General features: G+C 43.9%; 2 protein-coding genes across 4 annotated transcripts in view; one reads left to right on the top strand and one right to left on the bottom strand.

Annotated features, from left to right (window-relative positions):
- The first annotated feature begins 861 nt into the window (after positions 1-861).
- Positions 862-8,639, top strand: klhl38a (kelch-like family member 38a). Its single transcript, XM_030411501.1, has 4 exons — positions 862-1,085; positions 2,837-4,193; positions 4,391-4,496; positions 5,195-8,639. The coding sequence occupies exons 2-4, from the start codon at positions 2,838-2,840 to the stop codon at positions 5,482-5,484; spliced, it is 1,752 nt and encodes a 583-aa protein (XP_030267361.1). The 5' UTR covers positions 862-1,085; position 2,837; the 3' UTR covers positions 5,485-8,639.
- Positions 8,640-10,108: 1,469 nt separating this feature from the next.
- spire1a (spire-type actin nucleation factor 1a) overlaps positions 10,109-26,190 on the bottom strand; it is a 36,491-nt gene continuing 20,409 nt past the window's right edge. The window contains exons 4-19 of one of the 3 annotated variants that reach the window (XM_030412305.1): positions 25,299-25,424; positions 23,098-23,169; positions 22,813-22,977; positions 22,598-22,684; positions 22,118-22,247; positions 20,090-20,137; positions 19,683-19,837; positions 16,456-16,537; positions 15,995-16,137; positions 14,963-14,986; positions 14,411-14,440; positions 13,138-13,275; positions 12,953-13,023; positions 12,443-12,470; positions 12,158-12,318; positions 10,109-12,053 (exon numbers count right to left, since the gene is read on the bottom strand). In XM_030412305.1, coding sequence (XP_030268165.1) covers positions 11,795-12,053; positions 12,158-12,318; positions 12,443-12,470; positions 12,953-13,023; positions 13,138-13,275; positions 14,411-14,440; positions 14,963-14,986; positions 15,995-16,137; positions 16,456-16,537; positions 19,683-19,837; positions 20,090-20,137; positions 22,118-22,247; positions 22,598-22,684; positions 22,813-22,977; positions 23,098-23,169; positions 25,299-25,424 — 1,719 coding nt within the window. In that variant the 3' untranslated portion in view covers positions 10,109-11,794. The remainder of the gene's footprint in view (positions 12,054-12,157; positions 12,319-12,442; positions 12,471-12,952; positions 13,024-13,137; positions 13,276-14,410; positions 14,441-14,962; positions 14,987-15,994; positions 16,138-16,455; positions 16,538-19,682; positions 19,838-20,089; positions 20,138-22,117; positions 22,248-22,597; positions 22,685-22,812; positions 22,978-23,097; positions 23,170-25,298; positions 25,425-26,190) is intronic. The other 2 variants (XM_030412306.1, XM_030412307.1) reach the window with 2 other exon arrangements.

The raw sequence follows: 26,190 nt of genomic DNA, 5'->3' as shown, positions 1-26,190 counted from the left end.
CATAAAAAAGGGCAAATCACAGAAATAAACAGAGAGAGGAAAAGCAATGCAAAAATAGAGACCAAAAAGAAAATTAAGGATGATAAGAGACAACATCACGTCAGAGGAACAAAGAACAGATACAAAGATTAAGAGCAGTAAAAAGAATAATGAATAGATTATAAATCAATAAAAGCAGCAAAGGACGGCAAGAAAAAAGACATCACATGAGAGGAATTACAACCAGATAAATAGACTAAGAGCAGTAAAAGGGATAAACAGATAGAAAGATGAAAAATCATTTTAAAGGGTACCTCATATCAAAGCAAGACTATAAAAGTGTTTTTTTTCCCCCCAGCAAACTCCTCACTGACTTCCCCAGGAAACTCGAAGACAGTAGTTTTCACTCAGGATTGGTGGTCATGGATGCTCAATGGCAACAAGGTAACAGACACCTTAGACAGGTGTAGTAGTAGTAGTAGTAACAGTAGAGTTGTGCACAGACAACACACAGTAACACAGCCCCACCTTGACTGATCCCAGTTCTTACAGCTGTTTCTCCTGATCAAGCTGTCCCATCAGCGCTGCTCTATATATACCTTCATCCTGAGTTACACACACATGGGAAGAAGAGGAGGAGGAGGAGGGCTCAAACAGCGCAGCAAGATGGACAGGGGTTAGCTGCTCAGGGACACTTTGATTAAACACCAGCCTGGGTGGTCTCGATGGCTGAGTCAGGACCTTGTGATGGTTCTCCCTCCCATGGCTATTGTAAACACTCTCTCCTCTGGACCCTGGCAGAGCTGCTAAGCCGGCAACTGGGTACCAAACAGCTCTGTGTCACATGAGAGGCCTGGCTGGAGTCACAGTGGCCCGGGATACTATTCTTAGTCACAGGAATGTACACAGTGGCCTCATGGCGAGCTCCACAGCGCCTAACTGGAGAGCCTCGCCGTTTCTCTGTATCATGCTCTTTTTCTCTCCCTGACTACACTACTCACTCAGTCTCTGGATAACGTTTTTGGTCTCTTTCGAGTGGAACTGACATTTTGTCTGACCGGACTGACTAGACTCTTTGGATAGTATTGTTTTTCTAAGGGCAGGAGGTAAGGATTTGTTCCGTCACAGATGTTGCTGATGAACTGGCAACAGGTTCATCAGCCAGACGTTTGACACAAATATAATATTTATGTGCTTCAGCACAAAGTTTCTTATTGTAAAACTGCACAATTGTTCAATTTGATTAGTGATATCTTCTGTATCTGCTTCTCTTGTATTTATTTCTTGATCATTGTGATCATTAATGCTCTCTTTCATGTTTCAGTGAGTCAGATGCCTCCGATATAATCCAGCTGTGGCACATTTAAAATTCCTTGTACCATTAATTTATTTATAAATCAGCAATTGCAGCAGAATTAAGCGTTAAGAATATGTAATCTATCCATAACCATAGTATTTACATGATAAATCTTCAGAAACATGATTGATGACTAACTAGTAAGAATCCCAAGTAAATTCATATAATTCATATGAGACTGAAGTGAGATGTAATTTCTGATGCAATTCATCAGAAGGAGCTCTTGGCTTCTACCAGAGTTGTGAAATGTCATTCACAGTCATTGGCATTTTTTTAATTTAATATACAGTAATGATCAGAGGTCCAAATATATATCAGACAGGGACCCCATAAGTGGGAGTAAATCAGTAGCTGTCGTGGGGGTGATTAGAAGACTAAGTGTTGCTAATAGCCCAATAAAATTCCCGCTCTTTAAATGGCAGGATCATCACAAACCCTCCACCCAGGGAGAGACAGACTGACACTGGAGAGGAGGAATATGGTGGAGTAAAAAAAAAATAATACATATACATAGAAAATAGAAACAGAGACAGAGAATGAAGGCGATGTCTCGAAAGAGAAACTCAGGGGGATGAAGAGACAAACACAGATGGTGTGTCGACACAGTTCTGTCGATTATTAGCAGTGATGGGCTGCCTGATAAGGGAGATGTGGCCTAATGCTACATGGATGCATCAAGATAATTTAGAAGGGGTAAAAATAGAAATCTGTGAGTCAGTAATCGTCACATTTAGGACAGCTGCTCTGCAGTGAGTTTTAAGTGTTTGAGAGAGGCCTAATGAATGAAAGAGTTTGCTATCAGAGGGATCTGAGGGCACAGGTGTAAGTCAGACAAGTGCACAGATTAAACTAATCCATTTCTGTTAGCACAATTCAAAATAACCAACCCCTTATGCCACTGAGATCTGTGTGGGTGCAGAAACTAGAAAAGAAAAGTAGCATTGTGGGTTAATTAGCCATTTCTTTGTTGTATTTATGGATTTGAAGATCCTTTTAAGAGGCATCTGGTTCTACTTTTGGACCTTGAAGGAGTTATTTCAAATTGTACACGCTGACGTCAGTTTCCGAGTCCAGAACGGTACCTCGAGTAAAACCACAACATGTTTTTACACTTTGTGGTTTGTACGGATTTAACAAATGAGATACAAGGTGTTAATTAGTGAGCTTTGCAGGTGCGGCCTTGCAGATCTATGACATCTGAAGAGAGACGAATTGGCTGATTCCCCTGTTTATAGTGTTTGTGCTAAGCTAAGCTGTCACCGGCCGCATATTTATGTACAGACATGGTAGTGGAATCAATCTTCTCTAACTCTCAGCAAGGAAGAAAATGAGCATATATACAAACTAAACCTTCAACTCAAACAAAATACATTGTTTTCTATCCTCAATTACAATATCCATGCTATCAGGTCATTGCCATAGCTTAATCAGTGTAATGTCATCAGACCCATCACAATATGATCTCAGAGTCTCTCTTTTCACTCGCCTCTCTTTCCACAGAATGGCCTGCAGACCACGAGAAGTTTTCTCCTTCAAAGACTCAGAACTTCCCTCCCATCTTCTCGCCCAGCTCAACATCCTGCGTCAGGAGCGCATCCTGACAGACGTCCTGCTCTGCACGGAGCACCAGGAGATCCCCTGCCACAGGAACATCCTGGTGTCCAGCAGCCCGTATTTCCGAGCCATGTTCTGCAGCAACTTTCTGGAGAGCAGTCAGGCGCGAGTGAATCTGAAGGGAATCTCCTCAAATGTCCTCAGTGGCATCGTGGACTACGTCTACACAGGCTGCATCACCATCACCATGGAGATTGTGCTTCCACTCATGCAGGCGGCATCCATGCTTCACTACGGAGGTCTCTTCGAGGCCTGCTCCATGTTCCTCCAGGAGCAGCTGAGTCCGGAAAACTGCCTGAGCATGATTAGACTCTCTGAGATCCTCCACTGCGAGAGTTTGAGGGAGAGGGCAAAGGAGATGGCGGTGAGGTGTTTCTCCGACGTCGCTGCCACAGAGGACTTCTGCGAGTTGTCTCTCCCTGAGCTCATGTGCTACCTCGAAGACGACCGACTCTGTGCAGAGGAGGAGCAAGTGTTTGAGACCCTCCTGGCATGGATCCACCATGACCCGTTCTCAAGACAGGGCGCCATCCACGATCTCTTCAAGAAAGTCCGTCTTCGCTACATCCACCCAACCTACCTGTTCCAGTTTATCGCCAACGACCCACTGGTGCAGTCCTCCACCCTCTGCACTGAGATCATCGAGTCAGTGCGTCGCCTCATGCTCACGGTCAGCACCAAGTGTAGCCGAGAGCTCAAGCCACTGTGGACCACGCCACGACGTTACACCTGCAGGGAAACACTGGTGGTGGTCGGAGGACGTAAAAACAATGAACAGACCTCCCGAGAAGCCTTGCTGTACGACGAAAGGACTCACCGTTGGCAGTGGTTGGCTAAGCTCCCCCTGCGACTCTACAAAGCAGCATATGTGTGTATTCATAGCATCCTCTATGTGCTCGGCGGGCTCAGCCTCTGTATGACATCAGGCGACAGCTCGGTCAGCGCCACGGTTTACACACTCTCACTGAAGACCAACCAGTGGCGGACTGCTGAGCCCATGTTGGAGCCACGATACGCCCACCAAAGTGTGTCGTATCTGCACTTTATATTTGTGTTGGGAGGCATCGGGGTGGACAAGAGAATCTCCCAGTCAGTGGAGAGGTATAACAGCATGTTTAATCAATGGGAGGCCATGGCACCGATGCCCACAGCGGCCCTGCATCCAGCTGTGGCAGCCAGTGATCAGAGGATCTATGTTTTTGGAGGGGAGGACGCCATGCAGAATCCAGTCAGGCTGATCCAGGTAGAGACAACTTCTCATTTTGATTTCAATCACTTGCCACACCAACACAGACATGGCCTTGAATTTAATTTACTGTTAGTATTTGCGGGCAGAAAATGAAAAATCAAAGGTAGGAAACACGAGGATGTCGCACAAGTAGACATCGAACTACATTCTCTGATGAGGGCCGTCTGCTGTTGTTTGTGGTGTGTCAACAGGTGTATCACATCTCTCGCAACCTGTGGTCCAGGCTCGAGACAAGGACGGTGAAAAACGTTTGCGCTCCTGCTGCTGTTATTGAGGACAAGATCTACATCGTAGGAGGTGAGCTCAAAATAATCGTTTTCCTGAGCCGTTTCATAGTTTTATATTACAAACGCAGGGACAAGTAACAGAAAACAATATCAAGAGCAGCTCCTGAAGGGTTTTTGTTTGTTTCGTGTCTACAACAGTGAAACTTTGGTGCCGCCTGTCTTGACCAGGACTTAGGCACGTTAGTTCTTTTTCACCGAACACTTGAAATACTGTATATGCCTTTGAGTAGGAGACCATGTCATCTGATGTTCAACATGTGAAGTAAAATGGGTCGTTTGTTATTGGAGGTAACGGACTAGGTGCTAGTTATATAAAATCAATATCTTAACTAAAGAAATGATTCAGGTGTCGTTAAAGAAAGAATCATGAAAAAGGCTCACTGAATTTCTAAAACAGCTGGATACTGTAGTTTTTCACAAACGTTACTCAAACAGGTACACATGGAGCACTTGTTTGGGACTACTTTCAGCTGCGGATGAATAAACATTTGATGCACTATTGAGTATTTTCATTAGCAGGTTGATGTATGTGAGAACAGTGAACAATGGCTCATTAATCTGCTTTTGAGTAGTTTTTGGACAGCAGCAGAGCTAAATCAGGATTTGGATGCACAGACAATACTTGTTGATTTTGGTCTTTAATTTGTCTACAATAAAAATAAAAATTTTAAAACGCCACAAATTCTCCAATGAAAATCTAATTTCCAGGATACACCAGGCGAATGATCGCCTACGACACCAAAGCCAACAAATTCGTCAAGTGTGAGAACCTGAGGGAGCGGCGGATGCATCACAGCGCCACAGTGATCAACAACAAGCTCTACGTCACCGGTGGACGGATCCTCAACGGCCACGACGTCATCGAGGACTCGGACTGCTTCGAGTGTTACGACCCAAAGACAGACGTTTGGACCTCGAAAGGTTCTTTACCGTACAAGCTGTTTGACCACGGCTCCCTGCCGCTGGTCTGCGTTTCCAACAGACCCAACCCACCATGACCTGCCATCCAACCAGCCACTTGGCGGGATGCTATGCTACATGCTCGTCACCTCCCCTTTGCCATGATTTACTGGCCTCTAATTACACAAATGGGAAACCATTTCAACCTGACTGCATTCCGTCACGCAGCTCAGTCTCTGCCACAACTTGGCGGCATGTTAGGCCACGCTGACGTTCATCTGAATCAAAGGAGAGCTCATCTGACGGCCAGAGGTGTCGCGTCTGAGGCACCTGGGAACTGTGGAACCGAACTGAGGACCCACGAGATGACGAGAGGCAGAGAGTACTTACACAACAAGCAGCTGTTCAGACACATACATAATCCAAAAAGCTCTTTCCGCAGATGGCCACACTCGTTTGATGGTGACTAAAAGTGTTAATGCTTTAATTTCCCAGACATTTAGACACAGCATATCATTGCCTGGCAGCTGTAGCAGACTTCCCTGCAACAATTAAATACATCGGGAATTACATGTCTGGCTGCTTGTTAACTCTATGAGCTCTGCGTGTCGTGTAAACCTGAAGAAAATGACAGAACAGACAGATATACATTTGCACTTTAGAGAGAAATACATTCCTCCTTGACCCACATGCTTCGATCAGAGTGCACTTGAGAACAATGGTGACAAACTCCCCATGCAAAGAAAGTCTATCATGTTTGCTGAAGTGTTGAAAAGTACAGTTTAACTTCAAATGAGACGATCCGGTCCAACTCTATTCCACTTTATTTGGCTAGATTCATGACTTTGAGAACTGTCTCTGCAACCCCCTGCTAAACATGCTCTTGATTCATGGATGTTTTCACTTGCAGAATATGTAGTGCACGTAATAGGAAGAAGAATAAAAAGAGATGACATTCAAGTGCAGTTGTTAGATAAGGTAAATGGCTTCACAGGCAGCTACGTTGATGTAAGGACATGTGACAACGCTGCCTTTGAGGGACAATGCATGGCAGGGATGCAGAGACCTACTGAGGGCAACTATAACTGGAAATGTGAAGGGAAGGACTGTCAGAGTCTGCAGCCTGCAGCGTGCTCATGGACACATGTAACCTGCAGGTGGTCTCTCACCCAGCTGAATTATATGTATATGAGAAAAAGAGCTGTAACGTACCAGAGAAAGATGTAACACGATGTGACTGTGGGTCCTCTTCTGGGTCACTGTTGCGTTCCAGCTCCTCTAAGACTACATCACTGATCAGCTGCATGCCACATGCAACCACTGCTACTTGCACAATTGACTTTCTCTTGTATTCTAAAATGTTATATTTCCAACTGAACAATGAACGTGTATTTTGGATAAATATTTCCCTTGGTTTTTAAAGGAACACTGTGTATTCATGTGTATGTATGTGGGGCAATGCTTTACATGATGGTCCTTATAATACATTTTAATTAACAGGTAGTTATGCCCTTATCAGTCCTTATAAGATGCTTATAAACATTAATAAGCTTTAGTAATAACATCATAAACATGTTTATTGTTAGATTATAAGACATTTATAAGAAACTTGTTAACAGTAAGACTGCATGCACGGAATGTTGATATAAACCTTACATTCTTATAATTGTTCATGTTATCATTACAAATTCACCTATTAAGTGTAACATACCTACTACATCATCGTAAGACTTCTACTGAGCATTCTTTGCTGCTTTATTAAGATTGACACATATTTCATTATGCATTTATAAGTATTTAAAGGGGCAACATGTAGTTTGGAAAGTCAGAAATTAGAAAATAAGGTCCCCAGAACACTGTTTAAAACTAGACAGGTGGCAGGGTACTCCACGTGTAAACAGTATGAAGTTACACAGTTTGACACTGGGTTGTCCCTTCAGGTCAGTTTGTTTATTCAGTCATGAAAATGAAGAGAGTTTGTTTATTTGTTTCTCAGTCAAAGAAGATCTTTCCCTCCTTTTTTTCTATAAAAATGTCCCCACAACTATGCACTTAGTGACTGCAGAAACTTATTAACAGTAGCTAACTGTTAATAAGTGTGTAGTTAAAGGTGCAATATGGAAGAATTTACATAGTCAGCATGCTAACCGGCTAACATCAGCTCCTGTAAGAGTGATGTAAACACCAGCTCTTCCTAAGCTCCCTGTCCTGATCGCTAGCTGCACAGCTAACTGAGCTAACCAGCTAACTAGCTCTGTTAGCTGCTGTTAACTCCTAAAAAGTCTATTTGATGTTAATAACCATCTTAAAATGAACTTGTAAGGGCATTTTCTAATGCTATACAATGGCCTCAGTGTAAAGCATTACTGTATGGGGTAATACTGCAAAGAAAATCCCATTTCTAATGTACTGCTTTGAATTTCTCTGCACATAAGAACAAAAAATAGAACCTGTTATGGGCAGCCATACCAGACTGATTGTCTTTGGTTGCAGATTTAAATGGTTCTCCGTTTGTCTGCAGACTGGCTGAGTCACTCTCCCTTCACTCTCAAGGGAACATTGTTGGCATGGACACAGAAACATGTTCACCGGGCTATCAGGTGGCACATTTGTTCACCATAGATCATTAAGTACCACTGCACGAGAACACTACATTATGTTTTACTTACATTGGAAAGCAAAAACAGTTTGCCTGGTGTGAAATGAAAATATTGTATCACGTTACAGTATGAATGATATATGCTAACCTCTTGACCCTTCGGGCCGCATTCTCATCGTAAAGCGTCCGGCAGGAGGGGCTCCACATGCAGGCTAAATATCTAGTTTCCCCCTGAGAGGCTCACTGTTTGGATGGCCTACTTGTATGAAGCCCTCCGCTGAAGTTGACATTAGGGGAAGAGATGTGGCGTCAGTTTTCACTCTTACATTTTAATCCCTGCCCATTAGTGGGGAAACAGTGAAACCTGCCCAGGAGAAGTGCCCAAATGGGAATTTCATCACACTCCACATTAGCAGGCCGAGGCTGTCATGGAATTAAATGGCTCCTTGTTAGCCTGATCACTGAATGCCTCACATTGACACTCTGTGTATGTGTCGATTCAGTGCCTGGATCATTGTCAGGACACACATATGTACAAGATGACACCCAGCGGATTGTCCAAACCTCTAAGTTTTAACCCCTCAACAAAGACTGCGACAGTTCTGGATAATTTGCCTTCAGCTGAGTCAGATGTCATATGCTCGACTCAGTTAGCCAGAGCAGCATTTCAGAACAACACCCTGTGAAAGTTTTTATTGAGCTGCTGCTAAATACACGGCCTATTCAGACTGTTTATTGACTGTGTGTTTGCTCGCTGTCTTTCCATAGAAACCAGTGTGTGAGGGTCACCCTTCAGGGAGGCTGTGGCCTGGCAGGTTATTTTCAGTGTCTGTTACTAACCCATCAAGGGATAGCATTTCATTGCTAGACCCACTCTAGCAACACACACACACACAATTGTGGGGAGACAACTATATCCATACGGGAGCCATCGGTATAAACTTTATCCTAAGTAAATCTTGAGATTCTTTTAACAAGCCCCTTGGAACATTTTCAACTAAATCTGAAAAATCCATCAAGTCTAAGACAGGATCCTAAATGGCCCTCTGTATTCTGGGCAAAGACCCATCCTCTATCCAAGTTTAGTGAAAATCTGTTCAGTAGTTTTATGTGTGATCCTGCTGACAAACCAACCAGCAAATGGACAGAGATGGGGGAAAAAATGCCTTAAAATGAATCAGTAACATTTATTTATTCTTTTCAAAGCAACTTTTTCAAATTTTAATAGACCTAGTACTGAACAGCTAGCAGATATAGATGAGTTTATTCTTTTGCTTGAAAAAGTCAACATCCAGGTGCACCAGATTGAAGTAGTTTAAAACACTAAAGCTGTGGGAGGGCTTTTTGCCAGTCTGTGAATATACCCTCCTGTGTTAATGTGATGGACAGAGGGATTAAGAAGGTTTACAGTAGTAGTAGTAGTAGTAGTAGTAGAAATAAGAGATTCTGACTTTCTCTTTCACACAGGTCCTGGTAACAGACAACATGCATCACCCTATTCAGATGCAATGTGAGGTGCAAGCTACCAAAGTTGTAAAACGCACCCAAAAGTCACAAGTGGACAATGTGGTGGAGTCGATGTATGAAGTAGCAGAAAGAAGATATAGTAAAGAACAATTCCCTTAAAATGATATTTAAGTCCAATGCTTTGGTAAATGTTCATTACATTCCATCACTGCAAGATAGAACCAAAGATTTTCTTCAATAGTTCAGGTAATTAGGTTAAAATGCCTACACATTGTGCATGGTTGCCTTTTTTAACTTACCTTTGCACTGGAGTTATACTTAATATAAAAAGGTCAAAGAGAGAAAGAAGAATTTGATGCCAGATCACAATTTCTAATGACAACTACTGCAGCTGGTAGACTGCAAGGTAGTAAGTGCATGACAAGACTTTAATGTTATATTAAATACAGATGCACAAACTCTGAATAATGGGCGTCACTTAACATAACCTATAATACATACGTTCTACCACCAGAGGTCCTCAAAACCCCAGGGTGTTAAAGAAGAGCAACAGCCAGATTTCCTTTCAATGCACCTCTATCGCCCTCTGCTGTCGTCTGACGCGATGCTGCATGTGTATTGATTTTAAATTCTGTAATAAGAAAACTGCGTCCATCTTAAGAATCATGATGATTTTATTATAATTTCTTTGATAAAAACAAAGAGATCACAGAACAGCATGCATACATTCCTTACAGAGATCTAAACTGGTCATATGTACGGTTCACTGGAACATGGCGTCGGTATTTAACAGGCTGGTTAGGCGTCGTGTTCATTTTTGTAAAAACTGTCACAAAACACACTATATGAACTTAATGTGTGTGTGTGGCTGGGTGAGAGACAGACAGAGAACAAGAGAGGCAGAGAGAGACAGAGAGAATAAAAGTTCATAAAGTATATTCAATGACAGTTAAACACTTAAAATTAGCCTACATTCAGTTCACTGGAGTGTTTTGTTTTGTTGGAGCCATTATTCCACCCTTACAAACAACCTGTAACCATTCACACAAACTTTCATTCATGGGGAACCCTGGGAAATGGCACTATAGACCCCCCCGAGAGATGAAAACCAAAGACTTTTAATAATTATTATTAATTAAGACAAAAAAATAACCCCAACATAAACATTAAATCGGTCCAATAAAAGTGCGATTTAGGAGTCTCTTAACACTGAGGAGTTTATAAACTATACAATAGAAATAAAAATCTTAATATTACATTGAAACAAACATAATAACACTAATGATAAAGGTTTCAGAGATGAATTTCAGATAAAGAAACTCCAGAGGCAGAAATCTTAAAACATGGTAAAATTATACTTCTACTTCATTAAGGTTTTTTTTTTTTATATTACATTTGGAACAATTAAGATATACAGCATGTACACATTCATAAACCAACATTTCTGTGCTTCTATTGCCCATCTTGGAACATGGAGGGGCAAGAAACCAAACCTTGGATTACCCTAACGTCTCCCGTTGAGTCTATCACACACTATGTACAGCAGGTCCGTAACTACAAAGGCATTCAAAGAAAGAACTTACATTTTGGCACCAGGCACAGAATTGAATATACATTAAAAACTAAATTGCTAAAACTCACCCAGAAAAGAAATAACGTGACTACCATCACCCCTCAACGTGTCGTCCCTACAACATGAGAGGACCGTGAATATGCTATTCAAACTGGCTAAAAAAAAACATTTGGCATAAGTGTTGCTGGAAGAATAAGAGGAGGGGCAGGGGAGTGGCAGAGATCTACCCCAACAGACCTGAAAGCAGGATCTACAGTGCATTTCTGTCAAAAAAGACAATCTATTGTTCTTCCTGAGTGCTAGAAGTAAACAGGAACTGGAAAACGGATTCATAGCTAAGATTAGAGATGGGCCTTCATACTATTTACACGTCGTTACTGCAACTTTTGGCTTTCTGTGTCATCTGATCCTGCTCTTAAGTCAAATATACATTCTCTCTCATCCGGTTCACGACCACAACATCAGCAGCTCCATTTATCCATTCTACCCACCATGTCCTGAATTATCACTGACTTGTACAAACATGGCTCTCCTTTGTTTTCTGGCAGCTACTCTCGAGTCCTGACCAATCATAGCGTGCCAGCTATTCCTGAGACGGGGGTAAGGTATAAGAACCTAACTTTGGGCCGGGATGGACTGGCTTCATGGTCACAGTGGGCCAAGTCAGAAACTAGAATAAGAGGGGATTTATTTTTTTTTTATTCCTTTTTCATTGAACACTAAGCTCTGGGGAGAGGCGTGAACAAAACTAGACCAAAATCCCACGTCCTTACACCTCCTTGATGGTGCGCTCGGACGGCCTGAAGTTGACCGAGCTGGACGACGACATGTAGAAGGATTGGGTTTTGCGATTGAGGCGCGCACGCTTGGTGGCCACGCACAGGCTGCGCTTGCTGGAGGAGATGATCTCCGTTATGAACTTTTTGCAGTCTACGCAGATCTCCATGGTGACCCAGTCCTCGGTGAGCTCCTTGGGCAGGTCCGGCTCGTCCTCTGACTGACCATCTTTACTGCTGTGCTTAGAAAACCTGAGGACGGAGACAAATCATGAACAACTCGCATGACAAACCGTGGCATTTGGACTGCATTTTGCGCATTATTTAGAAGAAACAGGAGTTCTTCAGACACATACCTCATACTTCTGCGCAGGCTGTGTCGGCTATGTCCAGACCCAAACGGGTTCTTCTCTGGCTCAGCAGAGGCAGACGCTCCACCTGCTTCCTCTTTAGCCGCAGCAACAGGGCCCAATGAATAGATGGGCAGGGTGGAGTAGGGCTTAGACGGCAGCCTCATCTAAAGTACAAAAGATACGTTGAGTGTTAAAAAAAAATTTTTTATGGAGTTTATGGAGCACCTGTTCATAGAAGTGAGTGTTCAGCAGTGAAAGTGAATAAAATGTAAGTCAACAGCCTCTTACCTTTTTAGAGCACTGGGAACACACAGGCCTGGAGAGGATTAAAAGAAACCGTTACAATTCAATATTGCTAAAACAGATGCAAACTTAAAGGTCATTAGATGCTTTTCTTCTTAAATCATACATCTACAGAGCCCATCTCTCCTCCGCCGCCACATCCCTGGATTTATTACATTTTAAACCTTGTAGTCTTCAGACCTAATGACACTGACTCAAACGACATCACTTGAGGAAATGTGATCTGATCTCATGCTGCTACCCTTGTTTGGTACAAATGTGGATGTCTGATTTGTCTGTTCTGGGCTACTGTAAAAACATTGTGGTCTTACATATTGGACTCTATAGAAGAGCACTCACTCCCTCTGTCACTCAGATATTAAAGGCTCATTCTAAGCTATCCAAACACAATTATACTTAGTTTGAGGTGATTATACACTCGTGAAAACTACAAACCTAAATCTTGCAATCCGAACCTTTAAATTGAGTAGCTCTCATAGTAGAGAGTGAACTTACCTTTTGCAGAACTGGCAGGTGTAGGACCAGGTGAAGAAAGAGAACCTCTTGGTCCGACATGAAAAGCATAGCTAGAGAGGAAATCATAAAGTGAGTGAGGTGAAGAGTGTAGAATCTGTTGCGTTTAAGTGATGACTGAGGAAAATTAGCACTCTGACAATAAAGACTCTGCTCGTGGCGTTTACCTTTCCTTTTTTGAGGGCGGTGTAGATGTCTTTGTACTGCTGGAACTTCTCCAGCTCGGCCTTGACCAGGACCTGTCTGATGTGCATCACCTCCTCCACTGTGAGAGCCAGACACTCCACTGGGTAACAGAACTCCTCCTGCGGGAAAAGCACACATCACATGAACAAATCTACCCATACGTATGCAGATCAGGAACCAGATAACCCAGAAGAGAACAATAATGGGATCTGCTGCAAACGAAACTTAACACAATGTGAATGTGACAATCCGAGCAATACGTCCATACTAATTTCACCAAAAACAAAAAGCACCGAACACCACTTTACCAAAAGACCAAGCATGCGATGAGATGGTTAAAGTGAAAACACCAGTCTTCAACAGCATGAATGGACTGTATGATATCTGTGAACAGCAGATGAAGAGACATGTGGACTCAAGTCAACTTAAGTCACTGTTTTGATGACTTAGAACTTGACTTGACCGGAAATAAATGCCATGAGACTCAACTTGGAAGTTAAGGACTCGTGACTTGATGACTTCAATGACTTTGTGTTCATTTGCAGATGCTGAAAGTAGGAAAAGTGACTTGACTTTGGGACTTGACACGACCTGTGACTTGACTATACCAAGAAAAATGACTTGGAACTGAAGTCGCACATCTGCAAATGATGCTTTCACTGACATGACGGCATGAGAATGAAAAGATGTACAGAGAATCCTGGCGATGTAACACACCCGTCATGTTGGTAGTCCACAGCTTTTGACATCAGCTTACTTTAAACGATTATTCCATTTGACTTTTTTGCACCATGTTTACTTAGAGTATAAAACCACTCACAGCACTATGTTTCCATATGAATGTTTTAGAAATATTATTCCTACAAAACAAATTTGCAAGTGGACCCCCAAAATGGCACAAAGGGTGGTCACCAGGAGATAACTGACATATTTGACGATCTATTCAACATTTTCAACATACTCATCCATTTTTTGTCTAAGTCAAACTCTGCAGGGATGAAAGTCGCTCAGGGAACTTTTTCAATGATCATTTACTCTCAGTCAGCCTCGATAAGATAATGTGGGCTGTTAATGTTTAAAGATCGTATCTCAACACTTTACACATTTTCTTTAGAACCTTCCCTGAGCTATTTTCAACATGCTGCAGGTCTCTTGTTTACACAAACGGTCCCATTCATGTGAAACAAGCCTATTGAGTTATAGGTTTTTCTGGGAGGGTTCCCCACACCGTGTTATGCAACAACAGTGACATACCGTGCCCCGAGCACCACTCGCGGCTTCCACCTGACCAGAGGGAACAAGAGATTCAAACACAAGCAGGACCTTAAATTCCAACGAGCTAATGACAAACGGTACCTTGATATAATTTAATACAACAACGAGATGAATCTATTTGAGGACATTGAGAGTCTGCCAGATCAAAACAAAGGAATGTGTACAGTTTTGAAAGAGTCGTAAGCGTTCATAGTCATTTTACAATCTTTCAATTTCCATGAGCCCATAACTGTAATATACTGTTATTTCAGGTCACTTGTAGCATGAAATTTAATCTTATTATCAGCACAACTTCATAACAGTAAGTCCCATGACAGAAAAATCATCTGACAGCACGCAGGTCAAAAAAGAAGGAGACTTTTATGAAATGGCAGATTCATCATAGGCACAAACACCTCAGACATCCCTCCTGTATCTTCCCTAATCGATCCCACTCTCAGGTTTTTTATACTGTTCTTATGTTTTATATTTATCACGATGCAAAATGTAAGAATGGGTTGATGACGATGGATAAACAGATGACCAAGTTACCTTGGCACCGGGATCCTCCATCAGCTGCAGCATTATGTAAAATGGGAAATGACTGCACGTAAGTCTTTGGGATGAGACAGCTGACCGGTGTAAACATTTTAATGAGATACAACAGGAGTATCTGGGGGGGACTGCAACAAGGAATCCCACTGTTTTCATCTACTAGAGAAGCTCAGCTCCTATCTATACGAGAAGAAAATCATGTTTGAGCATGTGCTTTCATCAAAAAGGGAAAAGAATCTTGGCTTCTCCTTAAATACAATTACTCTTTGATTTTATTATAGAAAGGAGGACTAGAAAACCAAAATGTGTTGCTTTTGTTTACTTCAACCCGTAAGGAAAAAGAAGTTTAATTATTCTCGTTGTTAACAAGCAAGACAGGATGTATTCACTAACATAAAAGGCATAAAGGTAAGTTCATATTTATAAATAATGCTTTTTAAAGGGAATCAATATTAACTCTACTTTGGTTTTTAAAATAGCAGCATAATAAAAGTTGTCAGTAAATTAAAGTATCAAAATATCCCCAGGAGAAATCTCCATCACAGTTTTACGCATACATAATCTTCCGTTGGTAGAAACTACTACGACCTCTGGCTTGGCGCCAGAAGTCTGCTTTATAATCTACCAGGGTGGTGAGAATAACCCACTTCGATTTAAATCGCCCTCATACAGCAGCCTGTCCTGTGGTTTCAATTATGTCCATCATCCTCACTCTGAGAACCAGTGACCTCATGGCAAACAAATGACCAGTCACAGGACGGGAGTAAATCAACAGATATATTATTGTATGTCCACGGATGTTTGGAGGGTTAGTCAAAGTTCCTTCAAATTGTCCATGTGTGTTATTCCACAAACCAACAATGCAGATGTTTACATTTTCTGACGACACTAAAATCAGTTATATCTGTATGGCATTGTTGATTAAATTGGGTGGGTTGGTAAATATCCATCATCAACGTTAGACACTTATTTTATAAAAAGGCCTGTATAAGCGATCTCAGAAAAAAAAAGCTTCTATAGTTGACGTACCAAAGACTTGGAGGTTTGTCTGGAGGGAGGTGCAAAGCCGCGAACACTGGTGGGGGCCTCCTTCTCGATGGAGTGCCGCCTCTGTGGAGACTGACGCTTGTCCGGCTGCGGGGTGGCCGAGATGGGCAGGAACTTTGGAGGAGCTGAAGATACGAGACAACAAAAATAAGCACCACATGTAAAGGATGGCTAAAGAATAAATATGATTTTTTAATGTAATTTTTTTATTCAAATGGCTATTTATTGGCGTGTTTTTTTATATTTATTCTCTCTTAACTAGTGGAGCTGTAAGTACTCTTATTATGTTTTGGCTTTTGTCAGTGTTTCTGTAAAATGTGTGTCAAGATGGATCCCTCATCTTCTACTGCAGACCACATCTACCTACAGCATGGGTACAAAATAAACAAACTTGGGACTTGGCACCTGACGTGCTGTGTGAACAAAACAATGTGAGCTCTTACCCTTCTTCCCTACGACAGACTCGGGTGACGTGTCGTCTATCAAAGACGTGGACCTACTGGAGGTGCTTCGTGTGCCCTCCTCCTGTTAATCAGAACACAGATTTATTTAGTCACGGCAAAACAAATCCAGTGTATTTTTCCCCTCGGAAATATTGTAATATAATATAATATACTGAATATTGTATTTCAAATCATTTTTGAAGAACTTTTGAAAAGACTGTTAAAAAAGGGAAAGAGCCTGAGCTGGTGCGGGAGGTTGAGCGGTACCGACTAGAAATAGTCGGTCTCACCTCCACGCACAGCCTGGGCTCTGGAACCCAACTCCTTGAGAGAGGCTGGACTCTCTTCCACTCTGGAGTTGCCCGCGGCGAGAGGCGGCGAGCTGGTGTAGACTTGCTTATAGCCCCCCAGCTCAGCCGCCATGTGTTGGAGTTCTCCCCGGTGAACGAGAGGGTCGTTTCCCTGCGCCTTCGGGTCGGGGATAGGGCTCTCACCGTTGTCTCGGCTTATGGGCCGAACAGCGGTGCAGAGTACCCGGCCTTCTTGGAGTCCCTGGGAGGGGTACTGGAGAGTGCTCCAACCGGGGACTCCGTCGTTCTCCTGGGGGACTTCAACGCCCACGTGGGCGATGACAGTGTTACCTGGAGGGGTGTGATTGGGAGGAACGGCCTCCCCGATCTGAACCCGAGTGGTGTTTTGTTACTGGACTTCTGTGCTAGTCACAGTTTGTCCATAACTAACACCATGTTCAAGCATAAGGGTGTCCATATGTGCACGTGGCACCAGGACACCCTAGGCCGGAGATCAATGATCGACTTTGTGGTCGTGTCATCTGACCTCCGGCCGTATGTCTTGGACACTCGGGTGAAGAGAGGGGCTGAGCTGTCAACTGATCACCACCTGGTGGTGAGTTGGATCCGCTGGCGGGGGAGGAAGCTGGACAGACCTGGCAGGCCCAAACGTATCGTGAGGGTCTGCTGGGAACGTTTGGCAGAACCCTCTGCCAGGGAGATCTTTAACTCCCACCTCCGGGAGAGCTTTGACCAGATCCCGAGGGAGGCTGGGGACATAGAGTCCGAATGGACCATGTTCTCCACCTCCATTGTTGACGCGGCTGTCCGGAGCTGTGGCCGTAAGGTCTCCGGTGCCTGTCGCGGCGGCAATCCCCGAACCCGATGGTGGACCCCGGAAGTAAGGGTTGCCGTCAAGCTGAAGAAGGAGTCCTACCGGGCCTGGCTGGCCCGGGGGACTCCTGAGGCAGCTGACGGGTACCGGCAGGCCAAGCGTGCGGCAGCACGGGCAGTCTCGGAAGCAAAAACTCGGGTCTGGGAAGAGTTCGGGGAGGCCATGGAGAAGGACTACCGGTCGGCCTCGAAGAAATTCTGGCAAACCATCCGGCGCCTCAGGAGGGGGAAACAGTCCTCCACCAACACTGTTTACAGTGGAGGTGGGGAGCTGTTGACCTCGACTGGGGACATCGTCGGGCGGTGGAAGGAATACTTCGAGGATCTCCTCAATCCCACTGACACGCCTTCCATTGAGGAAGCAGAGGCTGGGGACTCAGAGGTTGACCCATCCATCACCCAAGCCGAAGTCACTGAGGTAGTCCGTAAGCTCCTCAGTGGCAAAGCACCGGGGGTGGATGAGATCCGCCCTGAGTACCTCAAGTCTCTGGATGTTGTGGGGCTGTCTTGGCTGACACGTCTCTACAGCATCGCGTGGCAGTCGGGGACAGTGCCTCTGGACTGGCAGACCGGGGTGGTGGTCCCCCTATTTAAAAAGGGGGACCGGAGGGTGTGCTCCAACTATCGGGGGATCACACTCCTCAGCCTCCCCGGGAAAGTCTATTCCAGGGTACTGGAGAGGAGAATTCGGCCGATAGTCGAACCTCGGATCCAGGAGGAACAATGCGGTTTTCGTCCTGGCCGTGGAACACTGGACCAGCTCTATACCCTCCGCAGGGTGCTCGAGGGTTCATGGGAGTTTGACCAACCAGTCCACATGTGTTTTGTGGACTTGGAGAAGGCATTCGACCGTGTCCCTCGTGGCATACTGTGGGGGGGTGCTCCGGGAGTACGGGGTCGGGGGCCCTCTGTTAAGGGCCGTGCGGTCCCTGTACTGCCGGAGCAGGAGCCTGGTTCGCATTGCCGGCAGTAAGTCAGACCTGTTCCCAGTGCATGTTGGACTCCGGCAGGGCTGCCCTTTGTCACCGGTTCTGTTCATTACTTTTATGGACAGAATTTCTAGGCGCAGCCACGGGCCGGAGGGGATCTGGTTCGGGAGCCAATGGATCTCGTCTCTGCTTTTCGCGGATGACGTGGTCTTGTTGGCTCCTTCGAGCCGGGACCTCCAGCATGCCCTGGGGCGGTTTGCAGCCGAGTGTGAAGCGGCTGGGATGAGAATCAGCACCTCCAAATCCGAGGCCATGGTTCTCGACCGGAAAAAGGTGGCCTGCTCCCTCCAGGTGGGAGGAGAGTTCCTGCCTCAAGTGGAGGAGTTTAAGTATCTTGGGGTCTTGTTCACGAGTGAGGGAAGGACGGAGCGTGAGATTGACAGACGGATCGGTGCAGCGGCCGCAGTAATGCGGTCTTTGTATCGGTCTGTCGTGGTGAAGAGAGAGCTGAGCCGAAAGGCGAAGCTCTCGATTTACCAGTCAATCTACGTTCCGACCCTCACCTATGGCCATGAACTCTGGGTCATGACCGAAAGAATAAGATCCCGGATACAAGCGGCCGAAATGAGTTTCCTCCGCAGGGTGGCAGGGCGCTCCCTTAGAGATAGGGTGAAGAGCTCTGTCACCCGGGAGGAGCTCAGAGTAGAGCCGCTGCTCCTCCACATCGAGAGGAGCCAGCTGAGGTGGCTCGGGCATCTGTTTCGGATGCCCCCGGGACGCCTCCCTCGGGAGGTGTTCCTGGCATGTCCCTCCGGGAGGAGACCCCGAGGAAGACCCAGGACACGCTGGTGTGACTATGTCACTCAGCTGGCCTGGGAACGCCTTGGGGTCCTCCCGGAAGAGCTGGAGGCAGTATCCGGGGAGAGGGAAGTCTGGGTGTCCCTGCTCAGGCAGCTGCCCCCGCGACCCGGCCCCGGATAAGCGGAAGAAAATGGATGGATGGATGGATGTTAAAAAATTACGATATGCTGCCTCCACATTTTTCAAGTTGCTAAATTGAAATCGGATTAACGATCATTTTATGAGCAACTTCTATAAGAGTCCGATGTCTTACATCAGATTCGGAGCTGTCCAGCTCGGCCAGTGTGGGCGCTCTGAGCAGCCTCTTCCTCTGGCTGAGCGGCTGCACTCCTCCTTGGTTGGGTCCCGTGGTGCCACTGGCCAGAGACTGGGTGCTGACTGCCAACTTCCTTGATGCATCTGGAGTGTCTGTGGGTGAAAGGTGTGATTTTGGTTATGAACAGTGTTGCATTATGATTTGTCTCCTTATCTCAACAGCTGGCATGCCTCCTGTGTAAACTATTGGTATCTTTGTATTGTTACTTTATGATTACCACGGAGTCAGTGTGCGCAGACCATATGGTAAAAATAAGCTCCATTAATCTTATGTTACAGATTTTCATTTCTTCAGAAGTCAGTGATACCATCTTTATTTTCATGAGACATTGCTACATGCCTTACCTGAGCTGCGGAACAAGTCTTGAGGCGTGCTGATGCTTTTCCCTGCACCTGTAAAGGAATCAAGCGAATATAACCTTCAGAAAGAGCACACACATTAATGGACTGGTATCATAGGGAGGACTTTTGAACTCAGACCAGGTGTGAGTTGAGGGGAGGCTGTGTAATAGTGAGTTACGTTCACACATAAATTAAGGGTCAGGGAAGTGAAGGGCAGTGCCGGGGGAGCAGAGAAAGACAACGAGTGCAGACACGGTGCAAAAGGTTATTCCCGTACATTTATCTGGATTATGGTCATCCTTGTGCTGCATTCAGACCGTCATCTGCCATTCAACTATTTATCTGAGGTAGACTGATACCAGTGTTACGTAATTTGTCATATTCCACAGAGAGAGCGGATTAGGGTGACAAGCAGGGCAGACTGATGATCTGTAATCTCGCCCTACTGGCTCTGGCTCAACGGCTGTCCCTCATCACCTAGACCACCTAGTCCCTGTGAGTAACAGCTATATCTAAGGCACAATGTTTAACATACTATATATATAAATCAGAACATTCCGATGATAGTGAATCTGTCCTCTATAGCCGATTATATTTTTCAAAGACCTTTCAACAAATACCAAGGTCTGAGATTAAAAAGCAGCAATGTGTAAGAACTGGCCACCTGTCAAACACAATTAGGGGACAGTATCTCACCAGAGTAACCACTGCCAACTGCAGCTGCCGATAGCTAGTTAGCTCAGTTAGCCGTGCAGCTAGTGGTACGGACTGGGTAATCAAATCACCGGAGGAGTGTTTGTGTTTAAAAACTAACTTGGTCTACCAACAGTAGCTATCTCTGCAACACAATACACAGATATCATAAAGTCAAAGCTGTAATTTCTTTATATTCATTTGCCAATTTTAGAATGTTTTTTGTTGTTTTTTTACATATTGCACCTTGACGTTGCACTGTGTTGACTGATCTCCTCCTCAGGGCACAGCCTGTATGTGACAGTAGTGTCACAGGCATGAAATAAAAAAAATAAAAATGGGGTGTGTGTTAAAGTCAGGAGCAAACCCTAAAAGAGCCTGGAGTGAAACACAAGGTGACGACACTAGGGAAACAATTGGTGACGTGAAACTTTACCTGATGAGTCAAAACTGTAAGACATGCTAAGAGGTCGCATGGCTGACAGATATGCCCATGTTTGGAAAGAGGAGGGGAAAAAAAATGGAAGCAAAAAGGAGAAAAAGAAATCCACGAGAGTTAAAATGGATGGTGTAGCCAATGAATCATCCAAAAAAACATATTCAGAAATTCAAAGATTATTCTTGGCAACAGTTTCGGAGAACCCGTATAGCCGCCCATATGTGTGATTATGCAACATCTGCTCCGCATCACCCTCCAAAATCCCCTGACAAAAGGTGTCTGTGTAAACTGGATAGAGGCACTGTATGGTATAGAGTGACAAAAATATTTGCTTATTTTGATCTGATTAAAGCTTTAACTGGTTTGAAACATTCCAACCCACTGGAGAATTATGAAAACTCCATACCTAAAGGATTGTCTACCTCCTGTGCGCCGCTTGCGCTTATAAAAAGGAACAGGCAGGGCAGCTTTACATACTGGAAACTCTATTAGCAGGAATGTTGATTTAGTTCAAACCAATATTATAATCAGTATCCACAACTGTGACTTTAGCAGCGCAGGTCTACCACACAACTGAGGGCTCACAGCAGCAGTCAAAGTGATCCTTGTTCAAACACTGCGACACTTCTGATTAAGTGCAGGAAGAGGGCTGTTAGAGCTATCACGATGAATGTGGTTAAAGGAGGCTAAGTCATGGGTTAATGGTTTTTGAGTGGAAGGGTTAGGCTCATTAAAAGCAGCCATGCAGTAAGTTAGCAGTCGAAGAACTCCTTCAGAAAAGCACAAAGATTGACTTTGATGGTCTGGACAGTTGCGTAAGTCTCATTGAATTATGGCCACTTGTGCATGCATGTCAGCAAACATCAGCACGTGTATGTGTACAAATGTCAGCAGCTTACCCAGGCGGCTTCTGCGGATCATGTCTGGTGATACCGGCCTGAGCTTCCTCTCAGCCTTGATGTCCTCCAGCAGTCGCTCGTGGAGGCTCCGCGGACGTACCGGGTGGGGTTTCAGTTTGCGGGCTGCGACCTGACATGGCAACCACACAAGTGAGCCATTTTATTTCATACCTCCCCAGAAAGAGGGAATGTTTTCTGATTGCATCAAGTCATCTGAAAATTTGGTTACTTACTTATGTTAGGTTTATCTCTTTAGATCAGACACTATGTTCTGTCATTCATGACAAGTCATGTGGCACCTACTGTGACTACCAGTGTGCTCAGATAACTGAACTGTTTTCCCAACCAGACTGAACATGGATGATAATTAACATGTCAGTCATTCTGTAAATGTTTCCTCGTGATATCATTAAAAGTTTAAAATCGGGGGCTGTGATGGGGAATGGACAAATCGCTGGCATCATGTTGTACGCTACTCACGGGGTTAAGAGGCGGTCGCGACCTGATGAATTCAAGAATGATCTCATGCGCACTCTTCTTTAACCTGGGTGGGATGTCTCCATTCACCTGGAATGACATCAACATTAAACGTGACGTGGATTCATGACGATTAAGGCCGATTTCTGTCACATAGAAAACAGCTAAACATAAAAATATTGTTATACTGGGCCTGTGAAGGTTTGTCAAATCCTTACCATGACTTTTCGCAACTTGTAGCGCTTGGAGCGGATGTCGTCCATCAGCATCTCGTACGGTGTGAGCTGGTATTCGATAGGCAGCGGGTTGTACTGACGCTCCTGAACCTTCTTCAACTTCACACCATCCCGAAGATCTCGCATCACCTGCACCCAGAACCGTGCCTGGTGGGAACAACATTTTAAAAAGATGTATTATGATAATTAATGCAGTTATGATCAGTACAACATGCAAAGTCATGGTCTCAGAGCGGAAGTAGTGGCATAGACGGACAGTCTTCTTACCCAATCTGCATTTTGCAGCTCATCAAGGTCTTTAACACGTTCCTGAGTATCACCTTCCATTCTCCGAAGGTTCTAGCCAAGAAAAAGGGACAGCAAAAACATTAAGAACAGGAGAAGTAAACAAATAATGTTTCCCTTCTTTCATAATACTGCATTCACAGCACTGGCTAAAATTAAATTGAGGTCAATGGCAAACTGCCTATAGTGTCTAAGCACTCCGTTTAACTAATCGATGTTGTTTCACATGAGCTCTTCAATATCCATCTCATCCTATATTGATGGTGTTCCAGAGGGAAATAAAGAAGCCAATACTCAACTAATGGCTGCCATTGCTATTAATTTGTTTGTCTGGTCATGTGAATGCCTCCAATTGGCTGTGGCTACTATATAGGTGGGGCCACATTACGCTGTTTGGAGCCCTGATGATGCTGATTATGTTGTTTGGCGCCCTGATAAAGACGGCTATCTTGGTGGAAACATGTTTAATGATTTAGACACTATAATAAAAGGCTTTTCAACATTTCTTGCCTCGTTTTGACACTTTCTTGTGGGAGTGCCTGGATTGCTTGGCACATTCTTTTTCCTAATGGTTTGTCAAAGTCAGATGCATCTAATATGATCTATGATATCACTCTTAGATCAAAGAAGGTATGCCTTAAGGCTCCTCTGCTGACGGCTGCTTTCATCACAATCATCTCCACACCCATGTTTACAGTTGAAACACATTCCCTCTTCCCAATTCTGTCCCAATCCTTTTTTTTCTGCTGATCTGATCTTTTTCTAATATATCCAAGCGCAGTTCTGTTGCCAATTCATCCTTCACCTTTAGTTACCAAGGAACTGGGAATGCCAGAAGAAGACGCTGATAAACAATTACAGCAAAGGGACAAAAACAACGAATGTGAGAGCAACTGAAAGAAAGACTCAATGACTAGCCTCCTAATTTGTGAGCATGTGTGATACTGTGCATGGTTGCTTATTAGCAATTATCCAGCAACATTCAGTGCTACAGGAGGTGAAACGCGCCTCCTATAGCCGGTTGGCCCCCTCCTGTAAGCCGCTTAAATTCTCGTAATAAGGTTAAACTTGATTCTATAACCATACTGTATATTACATAAGACTGTTTGCCTGAATCCTGCCTCCTGCAGAGGCCACAGCAGGCATGTGTATCAGGGGTGTGTACATGCTGTACAGTCAAGCTACACCGTATGACAAGCTTTGGAATAAGTCATGTGGTTACAAACTTCTCCAAACCAGGACATTACTAAAACAGTGCAGGAATTTCATCTTAAATGCTTGAGTGGGACAGAACGAATGTTTTTTCCACCAGCACTATACAACACTTTACAAATGTTGTGTGTTACAAGAAGTAAGTAACAGCTAGAAACACAATGTGATACTAACATTATTTTCTAAAATATAATATCTGGGTCTGCTCAAGCTGCTCATCTTATTTTTCATGATTTTTAATTAATGATTTTAACTTCAAAATGGCAAATTCCAGCACATCTTGGTGGTTCATGGTTTATAAAAGTCCGTCGCCAACAAGCATAAGCTCTATAGGGACTCTGTTACGCATCATACTCATTTACTACAGCACCAACACTTCACTTAAAGAAATAAATCTCCCAATAAGCTAGTGAAATGAGATGTGAAACGAGACGCTAGATGGATGCGCGTCCACGCAGGAGTTAAATCCTGCAGAGTAGTATAAAGCGATGTTGAGCTTCCAACAGGCCTGACGAGGAGGTCAGACAGAGACACCCAAACAGCCTCCGTCCTCTGAACCATTACCACTTTGTGAGCTGTTTTGTTGCCATTGTGCAGTTTCTGGGCACAACCCTTATCGGCCTGACAGATCCTAATTCAACCAATTGAATTTTACGCAGTGAACCCACACACCAAAGCAGACTCGTAAATCCCAGGTTGAAGAGGTTTTGGTACTTTTTTGTTATCCTCCTATCTGTCTTTTTCTTCTGTAGCCACTTTCAGTTTCTTTTTATACTTTTAGTTGTGCAACACAAATTATTCAGATGTTTGGAGTCTGACTCATGGACAAAATTAACCAACTTTGGGAAGGTGGGCGAGCGACAATTAGAGGTTACTTATTATTTCCAAATAGGTTTAGGTGACTCACTTCATGATGTCAGTGGACCAGATTTATCCAGAACATATCAACGTCACATGTTAGAGATTCTCACCTCTTTGGCACTCTTGATCTTGTCGAGAAAGGTGTGTAGTTCTCTCGTCTCAGCATAGAGAGCACGACACACAGCCTGGTAATGGTTGGGAGCGTCGGATGGGCTTGGCAGATGGGAAGAACATATCTTCAGAGGCAAAAGGAGAAGGAATGAGTGGCATGTAGTGGTACAGAATAATCATTATTGAAAATGGACAATGAAAAGTACATATAGTTATAAGTGTGGCATACATACATCTCAAATAGTTAAAAGCTAGATGGTTTTCTACTGTGACCAATTATTTCTTACAATTTGAAAGAAACATACATGTAAAGGACTCATATACACAGAAGATTATTTTACAGCAGGAAAAGAAAAAAAAGGCATAAATAAAAAACATGTCTTCTTACAAAGATTTCATACATGGTTGAAGACATGCTGTTAAAAAGGTCCACTACGTAAGATTTTGCCACCTTTCAAACTCTAAGCAAATAGAGGGCAGCATATCACCAGAGTGCACACTGGGAGAGTTTTGTTTTTTTGTTTAGGAAAAAGGACGGGGCTGGGCTAGCTGATTAGCGTGCCAACTTCAGTAGACATCTCTGCAACACAATACATCAATGCATCATGTGCAATTTTGTTGATAATTCTAGTTAGTTCTTGAATGTTTTAAACCTCACATCTTACATATTGCACCTTTTACAAATTCATGATGACCACACTTTTGAACCAAGATGCCTTTTTTCTGCCAAACACTTGTAATTCATAAAAACAAAAATGTCAGCTTCATGATGGTGTTAGCGGAAATGTCAGAGGATCACTAAAGTGGTGGTCCAACATATGACACTGCCATAGCGGCATCCATAGAGCCATGACGCTGCTAAAAAAAACACACAAAAAAAAAAAAAAAAAA

Source organism: Sparus aurata, chromosome 3 (assembly GCF_900880675.1).
Source record: "Sparus aurata chromosome 3, fSpaAur1.1, whole genome shotgun sequence".
In the NCBI taxonomy this organism is placed as follows: domain Eukaryota; kingdom Metazoa; phylum Chordata; class Actinopteri; order Spariformes; family Sparidae; genus Sparus; species Sparus aurata.
This window is presented reverse-complemented; position numbering and strand designations above follow the sequence as displayed.

Coding starts and splice junctions, on each gene's coding strand:
- klhl38a (XM_030411501.1), top strand. CDS start 2,838: ATGGCCTGCAGACCACGAGAAGTTTTCTCCTTCAAAGACTCAGAACTT. Junction 4,194..4,390: donor ATCCAGTCAGGCTGATCCAG/GTAGAGACAACT, acceptor GTGTGTCAACAG/GTGTATCACATCTCTCGCAA. Junction 4,497..5,194: donor CAAGATCTACATCGTAGGAG/GTGAGCTCAAAA, acceptor TCTAATTTCCAG/GATACACCAGGCGAATGATC.